This window comes from Caenorhabditis remanei, chromosome I (genome assembly GCF_010183535.1).
Source record: "Caenorhabditis remanei strain PX506 chromosome I, whole genome shotgun sequence".
Lineage (NCBI taxonomy): Eukaryota > Metazoa > Nematoda > Chromadorea > Rhabditida > Rhabditidae > Caenorhabditis > Caenorhabditis remanei.
Window position 1 is genome coordinate 1,090,766 of NC_071328.1, and position 16,155 is coordinate 1,106,920.

Sequence of the window (16,155 nt, forward strand, 5' to 3'; positions counted from 1 at the left end):
GTGGAAAAATCTCTGTTTTTTGAATAAAAATGGCAGAAATTCTCAATCAATTTCAAAATCTTGATATCTCTTTCTGACCGTCTGGGGCATCCGGAAATCCGAGACATCTGGAACTCCAGGACACACAGACAGACAGAAAGACATCCCCTAATATCCTGGTTAGAAGGCTACTGGGCTAGAGGACTCACTGGACATCCGGACACACAGATATCCGGACATCCGGACATATGGAGACACAGACAGACACATAGACAGACTCTGATGCGTTCTGCTTGCTGTTTAAACACAAAATGCTCAATTTTCTTGAAATTCTCGTTTTTTAATACTTTTCTTCAAAAAAAAAGTTTGCAAATGTCAAATTCCTTGTGCAAAAAAAAAGAAAATGAGATGAGTTGGGAGGAGTAACGAGCGAAGAGAAGAGAAAAAAGAAGATAGGAAATGAGAGAAATCACCAAATGAAACCAATTAAACGGGGGGAACAAATGACATTTTGGGGGTACGGTAGCTTTTGCAAAAAATTGTTTTCTTGGTGTCGTTGGAGCGCATTTACTACTACTGAACATGATGTATAGTAATTCAGAGATCTTAAGGAAAACTGATTATCAGTGGAGCGCATTTGCAAGGAGCGACTGTAAAAACATGCGTAAACGTTAATTGTCAGTAGAGCGAACTTTCTAGGCTATCTAGGGGTACGGTAGCTTGAGTCAGTGTCAATAGAGCGTGCTTTCAACAAAAACGAATTTCGAGTAAAACCAAGCCGTTCTTAAGAAAAAAAATGGGAAAAATTAGGCGAGACTTTTTTTTTCAAAAGACCGAAAACCCAAGAAATCAAAAAGAGCAGGTGAAAATGCGATGGGAAACTTTGGAACTGAAAAAAATATGTCAAATTATTCAGAAGTTCAAATTTCTAGCGGTGTACATCTAGCACACCTTCAAGATATTAAAAATGTCAGAATTTTGTTTTCCGGTCTAATGAATTTTGGTTATTCACTTTGATGTAAATGTCAAATATGAACACTGGGACGTTTTAGAACCGAGACGTGTCGAAACTCATTAAAAGTTGAACGATTAAGGTTTTTTTTTTCAAATTTTGCGTTTTTTTGGTGAAAGTCGTAACAAACTTTGAAAACATGAAGCCCTTTGCAGTACACTGCGCGAAAAGTCAATTTTTAGAAAATTTCAAAAAATAAGCCAACTTTAGAAGAGTGCCAGAAGATTGCTTCTTGATCTAGTAGTTTCAAATTTATATTTTTCTGGTAGATCAACCCTAGGGCTACTTTTTTTTTGTTGACAACTGTTTGATAGCACTTCACGGTGTGGAGATATGCCCCTTTAAAGATTGGGAGGCAAGAGAGTGTACGAAAAGAGGAGGGCGTCTAGCTTCTCTGCGTCTCCTCCCCTCGACCCGCGCGCCTTTTGAAAGCTAGCTATCTTTAAAGACGCATATCTCAAAAACGTGAAGAGCTATCAAAAAACTTTCAACTACAAAAATGTTGCCCTAGTTTTGATCTACCAGAAAAATATAAATTTGGGACACTTGGGACAGAGAGTGTTACCAAGGGGACATGTCAAAGTTGACCTATTTTCACTAAATTTTTGGAGCTGTCAGTTATAGATATTTACTGTAAGAAGTGTTTTATTGAGACGCATCTATTCTATAATGGTTCAAACTCAAATGCGTCCAAAAAAAAACTTACCTTGTACTTGGCTTTATGCATCGCCTAAATACCCTTCCCAGTTCTCCAGAATGTTCTAGAAGCCGGAAGCCAAATCAGACAATCAGAACGTCAATTACATAATTATATAAAATCATGCGTTCTATTATATTCCAGGTAAATAGGCCTTATGACCAAAAATATAGTGAAAATATAGAAGGAGACAATTGGATTGGTCTGAGTGAGAGGTCTTAGTGTTATGAGGTTTTGGAATCTGAGCTTTGATCTTCCATCGAATTTTTCCATTTTACGCACAAAAGTTAGTCGAAACCTTAGCAAACATGATCCAAGACCAAAAATTCTAAATTTCGGTGCTTAGATATGTCAAAACTGTAGGAGACCCAGACGACTAGACAATCTCGTCGTCTGGCGTCTTTTCAACGGGTCAATAGAGCGTGTTTGCAGCTACAGTAACCTATCAAGCAGTGCAATTTTTTTTAAAGAACTGAAAAAAATGCGCGTTTCGCGTTTCTCGAAAAAAAATCGAAAATAGAGAGAAATCCCATTTCATTTCCGTTCGCTGGAATTGGAATTGGCCTAATCCCCATCTCACAGAAAAAAACAGAGAAAAAGAAGAGAAGTGTTTTTTTTTTCTTTTCGAGAGCAGTTCCCTTCAAATTAAAGTAGTCAACGCCCATTGACAAGTGACGAGAGCTCGAGAGATGGAGACGCAGAGAAGTAGAGGGAGGAAAAAGAGTCACTCTGACTAATTAACTAATTAGGAGAGAAGTACATTATGGGAACCACTTTTTTGTGATTTTTGACTTCTTGAGGTACTGTAACTTCATTCAGAATCACTTAAAACCAAAACGTGACCAACCACAATACTCGTTACAAAAAACAAAAAATAATGGGAGGTCAAAAAAATCGAACCCGCGATGCTCATATTACTGGTCAGACTCCTTACCGGGTACACCACGAGTGTCGGCCGGCGGCGCGAACTCAAAGGTTGTGATAAAGCCGCCGCCACCACCGCCTTATCACAACCCTCTGATTCGCCGCGCCGGCCGACACTCATGGTGTACCCGGTAACAACTCTGGCCAGTAATCTGAGCATCGCGGGTTCGATTCTTCCGCTATCTCATTCTTTTTTGCTTTTTGTAACGAGTATTGTGGTGGGTCACGTTTTGGATTTAAGTGATTCTAAGCGACTCAAACTGGGTTACCGGGAACTGATTTTTCTCATTGGCTAGTTACCTATGGATAATATAATTTACAAAATGATCAGAATGTCTGAAGAAGTCAGCAGCGACAGCACGTGGCTAGAAAACAGTGATCTTTGCAAAGGGAAGCTGTGACAAACATCTTTTCAGAATCTTAGGATAGACTTTTTGATTTGCATGAGATTGCACAAAAGTCAATGTGATCAAAAATCAAAAATCAAGCTGATTGTACTTGAGATAGGTTGAAAAAATTGGAGAGTAGCATAAAGTTGAAAATTTTGAAATTTTGAAAGTTTACCAACTTTGACATGTCCCCTTGGTGTTACTTCTTGTCCCAGATGTCCCAGATTTATATTTTTCTGGAAGATCAGAAATAGCGCTACATTTTTGTAGTTGAAAGTTTTTTGATAGCTATTCACGCTTTCGAGATATGCGTCATTAAAGATAGTCAACTTTCAGCGAAGAGGGGGAGGAGACGCAGAGAAGCGAGACACCCTCCTCTTTCCGCACGCTCTCTCGCTTCACAATCTTTAAAGGCGCATATCTCAAAAGCGTGAATAGCTATCAAAGAAATTCCAACTGCAAAAATGTAACCCTTGATGTGATCTACCAGAAAAATATTTATTTGGGACACGTGGGACAAATAGTGACACCAAGGGGACATGTCAAACTTCATCAATTTTCAGATTCTGTGGAAGTTGATATCTAGTGCTACAACGTAATATATAGTGATGACTGATTCCTTATGACACACGACACACTCCAATATATCCAATTTCTAGAAATCACGGGCGGGGCGGCCACCCGCCCCGCCGAAAACAAAAAGAGTTAGGGGAGAGAGAGTCGAAATTGGGTTAAATTACGTAGGGTGGGGGGGACTAAACGATTATGATCAGTCAGTGGCTGCACGAGACCAATTTTTCCGGTAGTTGTATAGTGGTGGAGTTTGCAAATTAAATTTGATAAAAATTGAGAGAAATAATTGTTTGATCTTAGAAAAAAGAGCAGAAAAGTGAGCAGAAAGCAGAATGTTCTGGAAGGTGAGTGAGTGATTAGGTAGATCAAATCTAGATCTCCATTTTTGCAGTTGACAGCTTTCAGATAGCAATATAGGGTTTTGAGATATGAACGTTTTTTGAAAAAAATTAAATTTTTAAAACTCGTCAGTTTTCAAGCATTCAGTTTTACTCAAAATTATTTAAATTTATATTTTTCTGGTAGATCAAAAATAGAGCTACATTTTTGTAGTTGACAACTTTTTGATAGCTATCAACGCTTTCGAGATATGCGTCTTTAAATATTGAGAGGCGAGAGAGCGTGCAAAACGAGGAGGGCGTCTCGCTTCTCTGCGTCTCCTCTCTCTCCCTGCGCGCCCTTTGAAAATTGACTCTCTTTAAAGGCGCATATCTCATAAACGTGAAGAGCTATCAAAAAATTTCCAACTACCAAAATGTTGTACTAGTTTTGATCTACCAGAAAAATATAAATTTGGGACCACAGGGACAAAAGAGACAGCAAAGGGACATCTCAAAGTAGATCGATTTTTTATCGAAAAAATATTATTTGACTCAAAAAAAGAAGTTTTTCCAAGAAGACTACGGTAATCATTTGAAAAATGCTCAAAATAGCAAAAACCTATTTAAAAACCGAAAAAAAAACAAGAAAAATGAGATGAGACTAGTTAAGCCTAAGCCTCTTAGGCTCCTCCCCTCCCGCTCTGCTATTTTTCATAAATTCTAAATTGAAGAGCTCAAAAACTCGTCTTGAGAGCAAAAATATAAACAATAATAAGTTTTTCTCAATTATTTTCCTATTTTCTGTTTCAAAAACCACACATCGGGTGTTCTCCTTAAAGTCTTCTTATGGGACACTTTTAATTTATTTCAGAGATCTTCTTTATGTTGAAAATAGTGAAATGAAGGATTAAAATAAGCAAAAATTACAAAAACAAATGAAATTTTTTGAATTGAAATGAAGTTTTAAAGATTTCTTGTGTTGAAAAAGTCCCCCTGATTTGTCACTTTTTGTCCCAATTGTCTCAAATTTAAATTTTTCTGGAAGATCAAAGCTAGGGCTACATTTTTGTAGTTGAAAACTTTTCTTTATCTCTTCACCCTGTCGAGTTATGCGCCTTTAAAGATTGGGAGGCGAGACAGCGTGCAAAAAGAGGAGGGTGTCTCGCTTCTCTGCGTCTCTCCCTTTGTCTCCCTCGAGTTGTTCTTCAGGTATCTGTCTTTAAAGGCGCATATCTCAAAAGCGTGAATAGCTATCAAAAAACTTTTAACTACAAAAATGTAGCCCTATGTTCAATCTATAACAAAAATACAATATCAAAACAATTTGAATAAAAACTGATACGACGTGGACATATAAAACGTGACCATTTTCAATTAACGCTTCCTAACAGTGTCAATCTTTAAATGCACATATCTCGAAAACGTGAACTGCTATCAAAAACTTTCAACTATAAAAATGTAGCCCTTGATTTGACCTATTAGAATAATATAAATTTGGGACAAGTGGAACAAGATGTGACACAAGGGGACAGGTCAAAGTTGACTATCGAGGCTCGAGGGGTAGATTAAGGAGGAGGGCGCAGAGAAGCCAGAGCGTCTGGCTTCTCTGCGTCTCTTCTACATCGAAAAAAGTACATAATCTATAAAACCCTAAAAACCTATCAATGTAGATAGCTATCAGAGATTTCCAAAAAAAATTGCGAAAAAAAATTTTCCGAAATGTTTTTTTTCAAATTACTTTTAACCACTTAAATACTGGTTTTTCAAAAAAAAAAGCGTAAACCAACACCGTTAAGTTAGTCAGCTGTTCTAGCTCAGCAAAATAATAATAAGGAACATGTGCCCGTCAAAAAATTTTTGTACTCACTGACGCAATAAACTAAAAATCCGTGAGAAAATTCTAGAAATCATGAGAAAAATCAAAAAATTGTGAGAAAAAGGACAAAACCCATTGTTTCACACGGTGTGCAGTGCCCGACAAAGCACTTTGTGCAGTTTTAGAGAAAAGTGGGCGGAGCTTGCGGCGGGGACAATGAAAAGATTCAAAAATCATCGAGAAGCATCAGAAGACGTCAAGGAACTGGAGAAATGAAAATGAGGAAGTGGATTCTGGTGGGATTTGGGGGAAAATGGGGGAAGTTTCAATTTAGGAGAGTGGGAGGAGGAGACGGGTCAGCAGACTAGACATTTACGTAAAAAGCATAGAGGGAGAGAGTTTAGTTTCTGAGATGGGAAGGAGCCCTAAATATATTTTTTGCAATATTTGGATATCCGGACAAACCGGCAGATATATCAGCTCTGCACAGTTCTTACAACTGCGCTCCACCGTAATGCTCTTGAAAAATGTCTCTTTTTCTCTGAGTCTCTTAATTTCGCACACAATTTTCTTGCGGTTTCGGTAGAGCGCGGTTGTAAGGAGCGTCCCGTGCATATGTACGGAAATTTTTTTGTTCTAGTTAGCAGAGTTGTCCGGAATTCTGGGTTTTTTTGACATTCCGGTTCCGGTTCCGGATTCCAGTTTTTTGAGTTTAATTTTTCCGGAATCCAGAATTTGAAGTTTAAAAAATTTTTTGATTTTAAAAAGCAGCTATAGCACTTCTTTTTATGTTTTGATCCTCAAAAGTAGTTTAAAACTTTATTTATCATTAAAAACACTCGAAAAAAGACTTGGCCTTGCCAATTTATCGAATCATTCCGAAAATTCCAGATTCCGAAATTCCGGAATTCCGGGTTATTTCGTCATTCCGGAAATCGAAAAATGTCATTTCGTACAACTCTGCTAGTTAGGGACTAAGCCAGTTTTTCAAAAAAAAAAGAAGGTTTTTATGATGATGAACGCTTATTTTGATTATTTCTCTCTTTTTGGAATAATAGGTTTTAATGAAGTGTCTTATTATTCTTTATTTATTCACGAATAACATTTTTGGCTCAAAAAAACGCGAAAAAAACATCTTGAATATGTTGGCGGTCACACTATTTTTGATATTTATGACAAAACGAACGGAAATTTTCAAAAAAACCTAAAAGGGAATAGCAGGAGGGAAATTTTAGGCAAAATTTATACTAATTTCAAAAAGTTTGGTTTAGAAACATCTCTTGCAAAAGTGCTCAGTATCTTCCATCATTAACTGTGAACACTAAATTGACTGCGCATCGGCTGAAATTTCAGTAATAAATACTACAGGTTCAAAGAGAATGTGGATGTGGAGGATATCTTTCAACATTTAAAAGAAAGTGGGTGTATCCGTGAGCTGGTAGCGGAGTTAAGAGAACAACGGGAATCCGACAGAAGAGCTGCTAGAAGAGCTGTTAGGAAAGAAAGGCAGGAGATCAAACGTCGTATTAGGTCACAGAAGAAAAAATGGGAGATGGTGCAAGAGGAGCTTCAAATTGCTAGGAAACGTAAGATGAGAAGTCAAAGAAAAACCAGGAAGTTATATAGAAGAAAGATGAAGAAAGCAAAAGATCGACATTGGCTAAAGTTTCGGGAATTGAAGTACAAGTTCGTGTTTTGTACTCGAGTAATAATGCGGCCGCCAATCTTGTGTGTTTCACCTGGTATCAATCGTGTAAGGTCCTTGCTTGTTACTTTCGAAACTTCTTTTAAAGCAAGAAACAAGAAAAGGAAATACAGTAAATGAAGGAAGTTCACGTTTTTAAGGATAACGGACACGGACATATTGAACTCTCAACTCTTAATTTTCACGTACCTTGCGTGCGTATTCAAAATAAATAAATAAATAAATAAATACACATTTACTAGCTAAACAACGCGATTGACACAATCAGGGTAAAAAAATTCATTTACAGTTCTCCCACACAACTTTGACATAATTTTCAGCAAACTGCACGAAAAAACAGGTAAAACTAAGATAAAATGTAATTAACTATTCATTTTGAAGCCAGACAACTCGAAATGACCAAAACCAGTCTAAAGCCCAGAGGAAAAGGTCTCAGCTCCAAAAACTGGGCAAAACGGTCGAAAACCCAAAGAAAGAGGTAAAAATCTACAAAAAGGAGTAATGTGCCGTTGTCAGATCCTAATGGGTTTATTTCAGGTGTAAAAATTTATTTTTCACATTTATTCCACATTTTTCTACTTTTCCCTTTTACTAGAGTTTTTTTTTACACAAGTATGTCGAAATATGAAAAAGGGGAAAATGCTGTTAGACCAACGATAAACTGACAATTGAGATTTGAGATTTGTAAAAACTAGTTTCTCGACGATCGTGAATAAGGAAGAATGTATACAGTTGTGCATGACCTGAATAACCCTATAACCCCCTAAAACCACAAGAAAAGTATGAAAATGGCCTTAAAACTAAAAAAGAAAGTAACCTCTTCAAAAGGGAGTAACGACGCTGAGTAAAACTGCGACGAGAAATGCGCGCGCGCCTGTAGGTCAACGCGGCGGAGGTAAGTCTAGAAACTCACGTATTAACTCGGCACAGTTCTTACAACTGCGCTCCACCGAAATCCCCTTGAGAAATGTCTCTTTTTCTCTGCGTCTCTCAACTTCGCACAGACTTTTCTTGGGTTTCGGAAGAGCGTGGTTGTAAGACATGCGCCGTGGTAATAGATGATCCCTACCAAAAAGTGCCCATACTACCTCAAGGGAACGCGTTTTTTCTACTGCAACTCACTTAAGCCAAATCCACCAATGTAACAAAACACAATACTCTCATCCATTCTTGAAACTCCTCAATATTCCTCAAAAAAGGAGGGAAGAATCTCAAATCTAGATGATGAGTCTCTAGTTTGAAAAGCTTCTTGTCCCCCTTTTCTTCTTTCTCAAAGCCCCCCCCCCAATTCTAAATTAAATTTATCGTCCATTCTTTTGGTGGTGCATGCCCCCCCCCCTCCAAATTCTCCAAAAAGATTCTCCTTTTTTTGGGAGATGACCGGATGGACAGGTCCACCTAAAAGCGAGTGACGTCTTCTGAAATCTTCTGAATTAAAAAAAATTGGAGAAAAAACTTCAGAAGTTGAGCCACGGGGGGTCCGTGGCACTTCATCCTTACGATGTATCAGATTTCTTTCTCATTCTCACATCTTCTTGAAAATTGATTCTATTCCTTTTTCATGAAACACGTGACTCATTCAGTTTTCATTAAAATGACAGAAAAATCACAAAACTTGAAAATTCGGTCGCTCCAAGATTGGCTATCTTTGAGACTTCGTCACAATTTCTTATTACATTCAAAATAGTTTGAATTTATATTTTTCTGATAGATCAAAAACAGGGCTGCATTTTTGTAGTTGACTACTTTTTGATAGCTCCACACACTTTTGAGATATGTGCCTTTAAACATGTCTATTCTCTCGAACTGCACCCTCGCACATTCTAGATGTGTGGCTTTAAAGCCGCATATCTCAAAAGTGGGCGGATTCATCAAAAAGTTGTCAACTGTAAAAATGTAGCCCTTAACTTTTTCAACCAGAAAAATATAAATTTGGGACAGTTGGGACATGAAATGACACCAAGGGGACATGTCAAAATGAGACAACTTTCAGTTAACACAGGCTACCTTTAAAGGTGCATAACTCAAAAGTGGGCGGAGCCATCGAAATGATGTAAACTACAAAAATGGAGATTTATCTCTGGTCTATATCTATATTTAAAAATATCATTGGTTTTTAATCAAGGAAGTTTCGAAAACGGTATTTTTATTGCGGAATATACAAGCAGATAGAAAAAGAAGGAAAATAGAAAGAAAAAAAAATGAAAGACACAATAGAATTAGTACCTCGAGACATTATACGCGTCGGGTCGATGGGCGGTTGCCGGAGCCGTCGACGACGTATAATATCGGTCTTCGGCAGAATAGATGACCTGATCACCAGGTACCATGACACGCGAAATTTCAGAATCTCTTGGTGACGAGTCGACGTGGATTACTTGACGAGGAGGAGGAGCTTGACGGGTTACTGGGATATAATTAGCGTTGCCAGGGACATCGGGATAATTAGAAGAAGAAGCGATAGGTTGCGGGTATTGGGACGGTTGGGTGGCGATGATTGGAGAGGAGACTAAACTGAAATTTGGGATTATTACATCATATTTCACCGGAAAAGTTATATATATATATATTTTTTATTTATGTTCTGATAGATCAACCCAAGGGCTACATTTTTGTAGTTGAAAGATTTTTGATAGCTATTCACGCTTTTGAGATACGGAGCGTCAAAACTAGCGTCTTAAAAGAAGGCGAGAGAGCGTACAAAAAGAGGAGGGTGTCTCGCTTCTCTGCGTCTCCTCCCCTCTCCCGCGCGAGCGCTCTGGAAGTAGACCATCTTTAAAGGCGCATAACTCAAAAGGGGGAAGAGCTATCAAAAATTTTTCAACTGCAAAAATGTAGCCCTTAACTTAATCTACATGAAAAATATAAATTTGAAACAAGTAAAACAAAAACTGACATCAAGTGGACACGTCAAACATGACAATTTTCAATCAACGCTTATTCTTGGAGCCAGTCTTTAAAGGCGCATATCTCAAAAGCGTGAATAGCTTTCAAAAAGTTTTCAACTACAAAAATGGAGATCTAGGCTTGATCAATCAGAAAAATATAATTTTGGGCTGTTTGGATAAAGTTTGATAGTAGGAAGACTTATCAAAGCTGACTGATTTTTCGGTGAAAATTTGAAAAAAAAACTCATTTTTTGACAAGAAAGATACGATAACCATTTTAAATAAAAAGACTTAAACTGACACCAAGGGCACATGTCGAAGTCAAAAATTGGGAACTACAGTAACCCTAGAACCCTCCTACCATACCTTGTTGCACATTCTTCTTCTGATTCCGGTTTCTGAGTCCAAACCATCCGGCAAACCAGATTCCCGCAATACAGACACACGGTAGGCAGCAACAGAAGAGTAGGAGACAGATGCCCACAATGATTCCAATAATCCGTCCGGCATACCAGAAGTCGTCACTGCAACAAGACCCACTACAGCAAAGTTGCTCGAGAAGCGCGGCGCGGAGCGATTGAAGCCTCTGGTACAGTTTTTTGGACGGCGCGTCATGGGCCATGTGTCACTTTGGCTCGATTCGCGGCACATTCTCTAATAGCCATCCGGCTCATAATAGGCCACAGACATAGAACTCGTCAAGACCTACATTTTGGTACATGTTTCAGCTCATAATATTGAGTTTGAAGCGGGTTACGCGGTATGCACGATTAATGATATTTTTTGCAGTTTTTTGATTTTTGAAACAAGACAATTTGATATCCGCCTGAAGACTCAAAAACTTAGAATCTTGAACCTCTCAGGGTACCGTAAGCCTATGCCTAAAGACTCAAAAACTCAGAATCTAGGTTAGGTGTCGCGGTTAAAAAAGCAAAGCGGTTTCAAAACATTTTGTATCAGTTTTCAATGTTTTAATAGAGAAAAACTGCAAAATCTTGGAAAAACGCAACTCGTCTTGCATTTCGCGGCTCGAACGGGCATAAGGTTAAGCGTCGTGACGATACTTGTGAACCGGGTCTGTGACCTACTACGGGCCAGGTGGCTGATCGTTAATATACCGCGGATAAAGTGTCAAAAAAACATTCTAGCCCGGCCCGCGGCACATTAACGATTGCTATTCGGCCTGACGTATGGTATAGGCATAGAACTCGATGAGATCTACATTTTAGTGTATTTTTCAGATTTGCAAACCGGACCGAAACGGGCCGAAACGGGCCGGCTCGTAACTCCCTTGAAACTCAATATTATGAACTGAAAAATATACCAAAATGTAGATCTTGGCGAGTTCTATGTCCATGACCTATTACGAGCCGGATGGCTATTTGAGAATGTGCCGCGGGCCGGGCTAGAATGGCTTTTTTGGCCATTTTCGCGTTTTTTGGCACTTTTTCACGGCCCGCGACATATTAACGAATAGCCATCCGGCCCGTAGTAGATCACGGACGTAGAACTCGTCGAGATCTACATTTTGGTATATTTTTCAGCTCATAAAACTCAGTTTGACGCGAGTTACGCGTCGGCCCGGTTTGCAAGTATGGGGTTTAGTTTAACTCAAAAATTGCTAAAAATCGTCATTTTAAAACGAATTTTCTCGAAAAAAAAACGTCTAAAATAGGGATCCCTTGGAGGAAATTCAGAATGTATTTCAAAATGTGCTGAAAAATATGAGCATTTCTATAAATAATACTCAAAAACCCCCACTAAAAGCGAATTTTCAACCCAAAAATGTTCAAAATTGGTTACTCGGAAATTTTTATTTTAAAAATCGAATTTTTGGAGTTTTGAGGGGAAAATGAGGAAAACCATACTTGCAACGGGCCGGGCCGGGCCGGGCCGTGACGAGAATTTACAAGGCCCGGCCCGAAGGCCCGGCTGAACAAATTTGAACTAAAATTTTGAACAAAAATTTGAATTTTTTTGAATTTTTTCCCAAAAACGTCGAATTTTTGACTATACTTCAGAATTGAATCAAAAGCTAGTTATGCATCAAAAAATTGAATTTTTTAATGTAAACTTTCAAAAAAAGCCAAAAATTTTGGTAAAAAGTGGGTGCCTTTTTTTGAAGCCGGGCCTTCGGGCCGGGCCGTAAATTTGCAAGTATGAGGAAAACTGATTTTTCAGTTCATAAAACTCAGTTTCAAGCAAGTCGCGGCCCGTTTCGGTCCGGTTGAGAATCTGACCACGGTTACGCCTAGCTTTATGGCTCGCGCACCACGGGTATGAAACCACGGGTATAAAATCCCACCTTCCAATTTTGTCCTGACCGGAAAAGTGTGTTTTTTAAAATGAAAACTGTTGAAAACCATTGAAAACGCATAACTCCTCGGTTTGGCCCAACTTACCCATACATATCATAACCTCCATAATAGCTTCTCTTCGATCTCGCCGCCCCAATCATTTCTCCTTCTTCCGTACTATACTGGCAGGCCACTGTTGCCACCAACACCAATAATAATAGTAGAACGGATTTAGCGGAGAAATGCCACATTTTTCTTTTCTTCTCTGAAAAAGAGAATATTTGAGAAGTGAGGTGATGATATAGGGGTGTCATATTTGTTTGGCCTCTTCTCTTTTATAGGTTTTCAGTATCAAGGTGTGGTACCTATTTCAGTCAACATACTACACGCTCAATTGCATTTTCAAAAATGTTCGGAATAAAGTTAAAAGGGCGGAAGCGACAGGTCATCCTGTTTTTTGGCGAATGGTTTCGGGTCACTGCAGTTATGACTATCTGGGGCGTCGTTGGCGCGTTTTTGTACCTTGTCTAAAGTTTCAAGGACTGTTACACAAAGTATGCTAAAAGTGGGCTCTACTGATAAACGCAAAAGATTTGAAAAAACTGAAAAGTTCCCTAATTTGACATGTCCCCTTGGTTTCACTTTTTGTCTCAGATGTCCCAAATTTATATTTCTCTAGTAGACCAGTTCTTAGGCTTCATTTTTGTAGTTGAACACTTTTCGATAGCTCCGCCCCCTTTTGAGATATGCACATTTAGGATACTGTAGCTTGCCTTCCCCCAAGTAGGCAATCTTTAAAGACGCATATCTCAAAAGTGGGCGGAGCTAGAGGAAAGCTGTCAACTGAAAAAATAAAGCCCTATGTTTGGTCTATCAGAAAAATATAAATTTGGTTTAGTTGGTTGAAAAGAAACTGCTGAAAAAACCCTGTGAAAAACACTTAAATTTTGAATTTCGAAATTTTTCGAAAAACGTAAATTCTAAACCTACAAAAGGGAAAATGTGATATTTACAACAATGTAACCAGGAATATGACATAAAAGTGTCAAAAATTAAACCCAATTAAAAAAAAACATTAACTAAAAACAAATTTCAAAAAATTCTGATTCTTCAGAAAACTTTTTTTTTTGCAAAATTTGAAACAAATGACTATCTTTAAAGACGCATATCTCAAAACCCTGTATAGCTATTAGAATGCTTTTAACTACAAAATTAGAGCCCTAAAATTGATCTACCAGAAAAATATAATTTTGAAACATTGGGGATAACAAGATACCAAGGGGACATGTCAAAGTTTGCCTATTTTCACGATTTTTTAAAATTTCCAACTTTTTGAAGCGTCATATCTCCAAAGCGTAAATAGCTATCAAAAAACTTACAACTGCAAAAATGCAGCCCTTGTTTTGATCTACATAGAAAATATTATGTCAAACGCTTTTACCGTTTTCAAGTCGGTCAAAAAATGCAACAAACTCACCTTCTGACAAAAATCGGATAATTGACGTTGAGGGTGGCAACTATAATGAAAATGTTTCGATTTCGGCTTCTTCATCTCCAATCGAAATTTTTTTGGGTAGGCGTGTCCTTTTTCCTCTCCAAAATCCGGAATTCTCTCTTTTCCGAATATTTTCCCTACAAAGCTCCCGCTACTGTATTCACAAAAGAGGTGAAGGGCTCTTGAAGTTGGAGAATTCTCTCCCGATGAGCCTGTTGCTCACTTTTTGTTTGTGTCTAATAGAGCTATTCAGAATACAAAAATTTCGGTGACGTAGAAGTTTTGAAGTGGTGGTGGCAGCGGTTTTTTAGGTACACGTGGAGGAGCTGGATTTTTTTCGATGGAAAAAAAAATGACGGGTTGGGATCTGAATAAATAACTTACCGATCTGAAATAAATGGTGAAAATTATGGGGTACACTGATGACACGTTGCTAAGATAATGCGCTTTACTGATAATCGGAAAAAACTTTGGTTACGGTAGTTACTAGCACCGTGAAAAATTCTTTTTTTTAACTTAAAGTTCTAGAATGTCCCCTTGGTGCCAATTTTTGTCCCATTAGTCCCAAATTTATATTTTTCTAATAGACCTGGTCTTAAACTACATTTTTGTAGTTGACAACTTTTTCTAGCTCCGCTCACTTTTCAGTTGTACGCCTTTAATGAGAAGATACTGTAGATTGTGATACAGATGTAACCGTCTTGAAAAAAACAGGAGGTTGAAATGCAGTTTTTATTAAATTAACGCAATTCATACCTACAGTAAGAATCCCCAATTAAAAACTTTAAGCGAATTCCGAATATGTAGACAATGCTTGCAGAACACTCATAGTCGTTGAATTATTAAAAATTCCAAAGTTTGACATGTCCCCTTGGTGTCATTTTTTGTCCCAATCGTTCACAATTTGTAATTATTGGGTAGATCAAAACAAGGACTACATTTTTGTAGTTGGAAGTTTTTTGATAGCATCGCCCCCTTTTGAGATATGTGCTTTTTAAGGTTAACTCCTGGGACGTCGCCCCTTGAAAGTAGGTTAACTTTAAAGGCGCATATCTCAAAAGTGGGCGGAGATATCAAAAAGTTGACAATTACAAAAATATAGCCCTATTTTTGTTCTATAAGAAAAATATAAATTTGGGGCACTTGGGACGAAATGTGACACCAAGGGGACATGTCAAAGTTGACCGATCTCAAAAGTAAATCGACGTTAGAGGAATGTGCTTTTTTTATAATTTTGGGGAAAAATTACTCAAAAAATTGCGAAAAACATGTTTTTAACAAAAACAATTTTTTTAAAGTTGTGATGTTTTACGTAAAAGTGCTTTCTAGGGACTCGACCCTTCAAAAAAAAACTTAAGTGCTCAATTTTTTTTTGAGTTTGAAACAGTTGGGTTGAAGGTTTGTCAAAAACCCTTAAATATTGAAATTTTAAAAAAAAATCATTTTCTTCATTTTTTAAAATTAAGATCGTATGTTTTAAGTCTAGATTTTAAGTCGCAGGTTACGTTTTTTGTTCAATTTTTTTTCAGACACCACCAGACACCCTCTCGATGACGTAAATAGTCTCCCCCATAATTTTCCCTATTCTCCACTACTCAATACCCATTCCTCCTCCTTTCTTAAAGCTCCGAGCCACCAGCGTCTCATCTCTTCAAGAGCCGCGACGCGACCGCGTCGCCGCTCTCTCTCCGTCTCTTACTCTCTCGTCACCGCAGCAGCAGCAGCAAAGGAGAAAAGAAAGGGGGAATACACATACATACAGCCCCGAAGCAACAAAATGAAAAGAGAGAGATAGTGAGAGACGGAGAGAGTTAGAGAAATAGAGAGTGAGGGAGAAAGAGACGGAGAAACATGGATGCACCAAGTGGAAAGGGAGATATTTCGATTGGCACCGAGGCGGCGGCCCTTTTTTTTGCTTTTTTTTGGGTTTATAGTGTCTTAAATTTCGTTTTGCTGAGTTAAAATAGCTGAAAATCGCAAAATTTTCAACCGGACTAAAATTTTTTTCTAATTTTGAGCCCCTAGAAAGCACTTTTACGTAAAACATGATAATTGTGATT

General features: G+C 38.1%; 1 protein-coding gene across 1 annotated transcript; it reads right to left on the bottom strand.

Annotated features, from left to right (window-relative positions):
- Positions 1-9,634: 9,634 nt before the first annotated feature.
- GCK72_000140 (uncharacterized protein) lies at positions 9,635-10,925 on the bottom strand (the record flags this gene model as incomplete). Its single annotated transcript, XM_053722294.1, has 2 exons — positions 9,635-9,924; positions 10,670-10,925. 2 exons carry the CDS (start codon positions 10,923-10,925, stop codon positions 9,635-9,637), a joined length of 546 nt encoding a protein of 181 aa, XP_053590939.1.
- Positions 10,926-16,155: the final 5,230 nt, after the last annotated feature.